A 9,813-nucleotide genomic window follows, 5' to 3' on the forward strand; every position below is an offset into this window, starting at 1 on the left:
AAAGGAAGTTGTTTGACAATTGACACACTTTGCAAACCAAGATGCAATAACTGTGAGATGGGGAGACAACCTGTCTTGACGACAACCTAGTGCAGTAAGCTTCCGCTATGCGTGAGTCTATTATATACAGCGTTACCCTACATTTCTATAAGAGGTTGTTTTCACGACAACATGTCTTGAGATTGTATAAAAAAGACCCTAGGTGTAACACATGAAGTCAATTTGCACATTTTCATCAAAGAGGCTTATAATGGAAAATCAGAATTGATGAAAGTTACCTAACAACTCAGTTAATTACAGAACTTGATTATTGACAACATATTGTTGTAAAAGAAGGAACAAGCAATCTATTATGAAGATATTGATAGGGACTAAGTACGCTTTACACAATTCATCCAAATCTGAATCTGTTTTACAATATCCTTCATCCAATATACGGTACAAACAATACCTCACTGAGGCCAAGAATTGAGAAACTTGACATAAATTTGAATGCCATTAAAATAACATGAGGGACATTCTCCTCCAAATAATGACTTAAAAATCTACAAATCAGCAAACGCGTGGTAAGTTTTCGAGTCCACTGCTATAAGCCTGAATGCAGCTACTAATGCAGCAGCAGATATGACACTAAACAAGACAACATTAACCAAATGCCAACTCCTTTGTAACGACGACAGTTGCTTTTTCATGGCAACAAGATACATGTGATTCGGAAGAATAAACGTGAGTGGGATCGAGCTGATAGCACCAGTGAGACTCATGAAATCTCCCAAGAAAGGTAACAGAGCAGATAGGAAAGTAGTAACCGCTAGATAACTACCTCTAACTAGAGTTCTAAACGCCAGGTTCCGAACAGCAACTGCACTTCCTTTAATCTCATATTTTGTATCCAAGAATTCATATGTTGGGCTTGCAAATATCTACAATAAGCAAAATAAGGCAATGTAACATGAGAATGGAGCAATAATACTATATATAGTGAGTTGAAATCTTTAAATGGTTGGTTAACTGTAGTTATCATTTATGTGAGCGTAAAAGTTCTTTTATACTACTAAGTGTATGTTAGACTTGTTAGTATTCTGTGTCCAAAAATTAAATTCTAGAAAAGCAAACACGAAATAGAAACGTAGAAGAAGCAAAAAATTAATCCGAGCCCACTGAAACACAGTGTTTCCTTAAGGAAGTTAATCCCTTCCTATCACCCGAGGTTTAGGATTATTTCCTCCAGGATAGAACAGATTACCCTCACTGGTGTAGCAGTAAAACTGCAATGACCAACAAACTCAAAGATCGATTGCAAATCACATTTACTGTTATTTTCTTTATAAAGAAGGATAATTCAGAATTTTCGTAAAGAAAATCTGACGAATTTGAAGCCGAGCCGAGCGACGATGACGCGGGGCTTGACTTCTTCTCAACTCTTTAAGAGCTAAAAGAAGTGCAATTATATATATACACCCAACAACATGAGCTTTCATCCTCCAATATGGGGACAATGTTCCTTTGTAAAGGAGGAAAACTCAAAAAAAAAAAAAAAAAAACCCTCATTTCTCACTCACACTATTTTTGAACTAAAAACCCAACAATGTATAAAAGTTAAATTCAATACGATAAGAGGAAAGTGGAAAGATAATTACATGTAAAGCGATGATGGCTTGTAAGAATGCACTGATGTTAGCCAGTGCCTTAACCCAAACCGGACCGCTAACATTGTTGAGCAAATAGGAAGATGAATTGGATCCATACGCCCAGTATCCAACATAAGTAACAACATGAACAGGCACAGATCCTAAACTGAACTGAAAATATAAGGCTTTTAACATGTTGTCAACAACAGGTGCTCTTATTGTAGCCTGTTAAAGAAAAAGATTTTATAAAGTTAGTCAGAATCAAATAAAATCAAGAAAAAGAGGTCATAGTCTAGATATACTTCAGTCAATTGCAGATATTTTTGGTACGGAGACCGGTGCTGGTGCAGCCTGGTGCACTAACCTCCCGCTATACGTGGGTTTTGAGGAAGAGTCAGACTACAAGGGTTTATTGTACGCAGTCTTACCCTGCATTTCTGCAAGAGGCTATTTCCACAGCTCAAATGTGACCTCCTGGTCACATGACGACAACTTTACTAGTTACGTCAAGGCTCCCCTTCGATTTATTAATGACACAAATTCATTAATGAAGTGTTCGATTCTTCACAAGAATACATCGAATTCGAGGTTAGTTACCTGGATCTCTGGAATCATTCCGGTGTTGAATACAAAAACAAGATTTGCAGCTGCACCAGCAGTTGTAAAAACTCTGTTTATCTTTGATCCTGGAATGCTATAGTCTCTAGGAGGAGCATTAATACCTGCAAATACGCAGATAGTTATCAAATAGGCATTACTTATAAAGAAATTCACATATGTTAAGGAGAGATGCATACCGTCTTTAAGAGCTAAAGCGAAGGTTATAGTGAGATAAATTAGACTGCACACTGATGAAATCACCAGCCAAATCCTTAGTGATGACAAGGTGGGAACAACAATGGCGAATAAGACGCATGTCAATCCAGCAATCGCGATGAAGTATGCTAGCTTCATATGATCATCATCCCTAAAGAGATGGTAGAAAGCCTGCCAATCATAAAAAGTAGTTTCAGAATCATATCTACTGACTTACAGAAATCCAGAGAGTTACTGGCGCACGGTTCAAAATGGGATAACATGTCCGTCTATCCTTCTCTTCTTAAATACCATACTTTTGTAGGATCCCAATCCGTGACGCACATCTAACCACACCTCGTGCGATGCACTCTTACCACTAGGCAAAAACCATGAGGGCTTTACAGAGATTAACTTCTAAACATAATTTCTCTTTATATTTGATTGTAGCTTTCAAACTAAGGCTGCTTATAATAGACTTTTGTGGCCCGACCCTTCCCAGCATCCCGTGCATAGTGAGAGCTTAGAGCACCAGACTGCCCTTTTTAGCTTTCAAACTAAATTAAACAGCCTCTTTTCCACACCTTAATCACATTCTCATCTTTCTATATACAACTTAACCATCTTTTGAAATAGAAGGGAGATTTGGGATGAGACATTGCATAGCAAGTCATAGGCAGGGGGGATCCAGGATTGGAAGTTTATGGGTTCCTATTGTAATATCAAATTAATATGCAATAACAACTGGGTTCACGCTTATATATTTATTGATATTTAATTAATTTTTTAATAAAAATACAGGGTCTATGCAAAAGTTACTGGTTCCCGAAAACCCAGTAACTATACTCTACATCCGCCACTGGTCATAGATACTCATAAAAGATAACAGAAAATGTTAAACTGTGTGACAATCTCATTTGAAAAATAATCTGTTAGAAAAAAACATATTTGCATTTACTTAATTACGTCTAAACACACCCTCTCACGTGTGGCTTGACTCTTTTTTATGTCCAACCACGTGAAAGTTCTATTTGATAATGTATAATAGTGAATTTTGAATCAAGGACCTCTGTCTGTTCTAATTCTATTTTGAATATGTGATTACTTTATCTAAAAGCTTATATTATTAGGAAGAGTACATTGCTGCTTACTTAATTATATCTAGAGAAGAGGGTAGGGGGTTTATCTTACCTTTAAGGCCTGTCCACCTAAAATGATGAATCCAATATTTATCAAGAAAAGATTTGCATACTGCGATGCCCAAACAATTACATAAGCTGTCCGACCTGCAATATTAGCCAAGTCTCCATTTAACTATAAGTAAAGGAATTAAAATCTTGTAAAGCTTAAGAGAAAAGAACGCAAGGTCCGCGGAAGAGTCGCACCCCAAGGGGTGTGATGTAGACAGCCTACCACTCTGGTCTGAATGGTTGCTTCCAAGGCTCGAACCCCTAAACTATAGGTCACAATGATACAACTTTCTCTTGTTTACTTGTTCTTACCATACAAAAATCCGGCAAGATCTCTATATCTGATATGTCTTTTTCCACCATATTCATGAATCTTGGCAATAAGAGTACTTGCATATAATGATATTATTGTTGATAAAACAAGACCAATGACACCACCAGTCCAACCCAAAGGAACCATGATTGTGCCTGCATATCCTAGAGCATAGGCACTGTTGATACCAGTGCTTAGAACAACTCCCACCTGAAACCATGAATCTACATTTTGCAAAAACAGAAGACACCACACAAATTATTTCAATTAAGTAAAAATAAAAAAAAATCAATATACATATGAGATTGAACATTACTCTTTTTTCTTCTTCAACTCCTAGATTTAAGTGTAACTAATTTTTACAAGATCAGTTATTATGGGCGATTATCTATAGTTATTTTTTTTGGATTTAAATAATATACACCGACAATTAAAAGATTTTTCAATGTTATGCTTAGGTTAGTTACTATTTTATTAAATTATCAATTAATGTTTCTCAAGAGTTTTAACTATAATTACTCAATAAGTGATATAATTTTAAGCTAAAATAGTCATGATTATACGATAAAATTTCTAAAGTGACACACATGTCATTTATTTATTTAATAAAGTTGATTCTTTTTCTTGTTCTATATGATAGTGATCACAAGTCAGACACCAAAAAGAATAAGAAAAAGAAAAAGAAAAGGGAGAGTAGAGCCAATAAAATGTGCAGTAGAGAAGCTTTTCTCATATTGTTCGTTTTTCCACAGCAAATTTGGTATCTAATTATCTTCCTATGAAGCTTTTAATACTTAAGACATAAGTTTTCGTGCCAATATTTTTTAAAAAAGATACCCCTCCGTCTCATATTAACAGTCGTAGTCACTAAAAATAGTTATTTTAAATTATTTGTCATTTTAGAAATTCACGATAAAATTAATTATTTTTTTCCTTTTTTACCTTTCATAATAATTATTCTTAAAGGTGGAGATAACACATAAATAGAATAAATATTCAATAAATAGAAATTATATCTTAAGACATAAATAATGATAGAATAGTCCAATCCCTTTTCTAATTATTACATTTCTTAAGAGCGCGTGTAAAAAAGAAACACGACACATAATATGAGACAGATGAACAAATTGGAGAGGTCGGACTAGGTACACTTTTGAAAGATATTTAAACTCTTAATTATAAGAATATTAGTCTAAATTATCTTTCGTCTATTTCTTAAATATTTTACTTAATAACATTTGCAATAAATGACTTCGTTTAAAATGTCAATTATTTTAAAAAGAATTTAATTTAGTAAAACGACTCATAATAGGGGTAAGATATGCATATACACTATTCTCCCTATAACCCACTCGTGGGAACTGAGTTTGTTATTGTTATACTTCCTCTGTTCGAAATTATGTGAACCTATTTCCTTTTTGGTCCGCTCCAAAAAGAATGATCCATTTCTAAATTTGGTAACAATTTATCTTAAATTTACAATTCTACCCTTAATGAGAAACTTTTATAACCACACAATTACTCTGGTCCCTTTTTGAAGTGTTTAGGACTATAAATTTTAAAAGTCTTTATTTCTTTTTAAACTCCGTACTTAATCAAATAGGTTCGCCTAAACTGAAACGGAGGGAGTAATACAATTTTAACTTGATGTGCATGTTTTATGTGATGAGTACAATTTTGGTCAGCAGTTCAATTTCAATATGACTGCTCTTTCAGATCTTTTCGTATTATTCCACACTGTCAGTTACCTAAAAGTCTTTCAAGTGACAGACTTTAAGATTTTGAAAATGATATACTCCGTCCGTTTCATATGAGATGAAATAGTTTGATTCGGTATAAAATTTAAGAAAAATGGTATAAAATTTAAGAAAAAAGAAGAAGATTTTTAAAATTTGTGGTCTTAAAAGCTTAAGGGGTAAAATGTTTGTGGGGCCATGATATTTGCGTGATAATAAAAGAATCTCATTAAAAATAAATGAATAAAATAAAAGAGTTTAAAATTCAATTATTTCAAAATTTAGAAATGTATCATTTATTTTGAAACAGACTAAAAATAAGAGTACCTTATATAATATGAAACGGAGAGAGTATTATAATATCTCTAGAAAGGCAACTAACTATACATAGCGGAAAAGATAGACCATAGGATCAAACAGTTGATTATTACTTCGTCCAAATACTCTCTTCGTTTCAATTTAATTAATATAATTTGACTTGACACAAAATTTAAGGGAACTTTTTTTTTTAAATATTTGGTCTTAAAAGTTTAAGGTGTAAAAGTTTTGTGGGACCATAATATTTGTGTGGCTATAAAAACTTTTAATTAAGGAAAAAGTAGGTAAAATAAAAAATTTAAAATTGAATTATTTTTAAATATAAAAATATGTCATTTTTTTTAGAACATACTAATAAGAAAAATATGCCATTTAAATTGAAACAAATAAAGTAATTGACAAAATCCCACGCTTCCCGGTTTGATATAGAAAGTATGAATATAGTAATATGTACATGATCTTAAAAGGTGACAAAATAGAATTTTTTCACAATTATTATGTTGACTCAGTGTTCTAAAGATGGAAACTAAATAGAGAAAAATAAATCAAAACATCCATATTATGTTGACTCGGTGTTCTAAAGATAGAAACAAATAAGTGAAAAATAAAGAAAAACATCCACGTCACATTAACATTAAATTTTCATTATCTTTTTGGTGCAACAAGGTGGATTCTAGGCCGGATACTTACTCTTATAAAATATTTACATCAAACTAAATAATATATAAATAACAAGTGTTTTGAATTTATTATTTTGATGTAAACATCAAATGCAAATAAATTTTTACCTGCTAGTAACTATTTATGAACATAAACTTCCAAGTGAAAGTTAAAGATCCATGAGATGAAGTTGAAAATTAGTAAAACTTCAGTTTCTTACTTTCTTTGTTCCAGTTTATGTGAATATATTTTCTTTTTGGTCCGTTCCAAAAAGAATGATCCCTTTCTAAATTTGGAAACAATTTAGCTTAAACTTACAATTCTACCATTAATGAGAAGCTTTTATAACCACACAAATACTCTGAGCCCTTTTTTGACTTGTTTAGGACCACAAATTCCAAAACTCTTCATTTTTTCTTAAACTCCGTGCCCACTCAAACAGGTTTACATAAATTGAAACGGAGGTAGTAAATCTTAACTCAAAACTTCATCACTATACTTCAACTTTGCAATTATCATTTCTTGTTTATGTCGAATATTTTCTTGTTATGGTATACTCTTCGCTATTAACATAGCGGAAAAAGGTACCCGATGCACAAAGCATCCTGCGTTTACGCTGGATTCCTTAGTTCGAACTCGTGACCTATAGGTCACAAATTCACGCAGATAGAGGCAGAGCCAGAATTTAAAATTTATGGGTTCTGAATTTGTCTCGGAACCCATAGATCATCTTAGTTACCGGGTTCACAATTAAATATTTGTACATATTTAATAAATTTCTTAATATAAATACAGTGTTTAAGCAAAAATAACTGGGTTCGGCCGAACCCGCACCTATAAGGCTAGCTCCGCCCCAGCACGCAGGGTTCGAAAAAGGATCATACTCCATGGTTCGAGATTGTGACCTATATGTCCCAGGGAGACAACTGTACTGTCGTTCCAAAGCGGAAAGAACCAAATAAAAGGAAAAACAAAAGCTAAAATGAAACAAAGAGAAAGATCAAAGAGAGAACCTGTTCCAACTTGATGAAGAGTTTCAGGTACTTCAACTTCTAAAGCTACAACATGATCATCATTATACCTCTGTGAAATTGAAGGAGGAGAAATAATTGCTACCTCGTCCCTGTATTTATCTTCTCCCATTTTTCACACTGATTTTACTTTCTTTGAACAGCTAACTTTTCAATGAAAAAACTCAAAAATACAGTTCAAATATTCAAGTTCTAATTTGGATATGAATGTGAGGAGGACAAAGCAGAATGGCTGAGTGATACCTTTTGCACGTAAAACACAATGAAATGAAGCATTTATAGTATGAATTGATCTATAATTATTGGTGGTTGGATGGGAGAGTCGACAAATTCTAGTTCCTATACTATAAATATATTACTCCCTTTCATCTTCGATTGCGGATTCAGAATTTTCATCAAGGTGTTTCATAATATAAATAATTAGATATATCGAAAAGTGAAGAGGAGTCAACGTATAGTAAATATACATAAAATAACAAAATATTATCTAGCAAAATAGTATAATTTTCCGGCGAAAAGGTATCGCTTGACGCCCCTTGCTTCAATGTGGCTCCACCATTGTCCATCTTGCAATGTTTTTAGATTTCGATAATTAGATATTTTAATTTTGATTGTGTATTCGGATATTAAAGTTTTAAGTTTTTTTTTTTAAATAAAAAATATATATTTGAAAATTATATAAAAAATATTATATTCAGTGGAAGATGCAATGTATCAGCAACATGTTCATTTGAACCCATCACAAATATATGTGAAAAAATGTACTTATCATAAATCATATACATAAACTAAAAATATTAAAAGTTGAACTCATAGAACTTAAATTCTGGATCTGCCTCTAGCTACATTACCAATCCACTTCAGTATAACCACTAGTAGTACTCAGAATTTACTGACCCGACTAATTTAAATTGAAAGAATTTCATAGAATAAATTTCACAAATGGCCATGTAACTATGACTTTGTTTCACCAAAGTCATATAATTATGTTTTCTCACATAAAAATCATAAAATTGCCACTAACTCACAAAAAATTCATAGTGCCCGAAAAATACAACTTTCCAATAGTATTTTCTTATTCCATGTACCAGAGTTTGGTTATGTATGGAGGTTAAAGAAAGAGAGAGAGAGAGGAAGAAGAGGAGGAGTGAGAGTGGGGAGATGTGTTGGGAAGATAAAGCAGAGAGCCCAAGTGCAAGGAGAGAATCTCGACCGTTTGATTATTCATGCAATTTTTTGGAGTATATGATTTTCTGAGATTCCATCCATCTCCCCCTTAACCCTCCTTGAATAGTTTTTTTTCTTTCTAAAATTTACTATTCCCTTTTCGTCAACCCTAATGACATGATTTATAAGGGTGAAAATGAGAAGACTTGAAAAGCTTTCACCACCATTTACTTTAAAAGAAAACACTAAACTTCTTTGAAGTGTTTTGCATGAGATTCATACAACAACAAAAAAAGGATATAACAATACATATACAACATCCAACAAATGATTAAAAATTAGGGATGTTGGAGATATTCCTTTCTTATTTTTCTTCATATATTCTCTTTCTTCCTATCATCTCTTCCCACAAATCCTAGCCTAATAGCCCGTTTGGCCAAGCTGCAAAAATCAGCTTATTTTGAGAAGTGCTTTTTTTCAAACGTACTTTTCTCAAAAGTACTTTTGGTGAGAAACAGTTTGTGTTTGGCTAATTAGTTTGAAAAGACTTCTAAGCAGCAATTAGTGTTTGGCCAAGCTTTAAAAAACTGCTTCTAAATGTATTTTTCTCAAAAGTGCTTCTAAAAAAAGTGCTTTTGGAGAGAAACTACTTTTTTCTGCTTCTCCAAAACTGCTTCTGCTTCTCCTCAAAAACACTTTTTTTTCCTTCCAAAAGTTTGGTCAAACACCTCAATTTTTGGCCAAAAATACTTTTGACAAAAAAAAGAAGCACTTTTGGCTAAAAAGAAGCTTGACCAAACAGGCTATTACGTCCAGATTCAACTTAACAAATCATAGTCAAGCCCTACGATTCCTGTAATAAAATCCAAATAATCTATTTGTCACATGGAAAATGGTAAATAAGACAACAATGGTGTATTATATTAATAATTATAAGAAGATATATTTTATAGAATAGCAGTATATAATGCC

The 9,813-nt window shown here is 32.8% G+C and overlaps 1 protein-coding gene across 1 annotated transcript; it reads right to left on the reverse strand.

Moving 5' to 3' along the window:
• Positions 1–396: 396 nt before the first annotated feature.
• LOC107824619 (proline transporter 2) lies at positions 397–7,924 on the reverse strand. The gene is made up of 7 exons (XM_016651424.2): positions 7,657–7,924; positions 3,929–4,153; positions 3,618–3,712; positions 2,429–2,618; positions 2,229–2,353; positions 1,641–1,856; positions 397–923 (listed from the first exon to the last, which is right to left on the reverse strand). Exons 1-7 carry the CDS (start codon positions 7,784–7,786, stop codon positions 546–548), a joined length of 1,359 nt encoding a protein of 452 aa, XP_016506910.1. The 5' UTR covers positions 7,787–7,924; the 3' UTR covers positions 397–545.
• Between the last annotated feature and the right edge of the window lie 1,889 nt (positions 7,925–9,813).

The sequence above is a fragment of the Nicotiana tabacum genome, chromosome 11, assembly GCF_000715075.1.
Source record: "Nicotiana tabacum cultivar K326 chromosome 11, ASM71507v2, whole genome shotgun sequence".
NCBI classification, from domain to species: domain Eukaryota; kingdom Viridiplantae; phylum Streptophyta; class Magnoliopsida; order Solanales; family Solanaceae; genus Nicotiana; species Nicotiana tabacum.

Coding starts and splice junctions, on each gene's coding strand:
- LOC107824619 (XM_016651424.2), bottom strand. CDS start 7,786: ATGGGAGAAGATAAATACAGGGACGAGGTAGCAATTATTTCTCCTCCT. Junction 2,619..3,617: donor TAGGTGGACAGGCCTTAAAG/GTAAGATAAACC, acceptor TATGATTGGCAG/GCTTTCTACCATCTCTTTAG. Junction 2,354..2,428: donor CGCTTTAGCTCTTAAAGACG/GTATGCATCTCT, acceptor GCGTATTTGCAG/GTATTAATGCTCCTCCTAGA.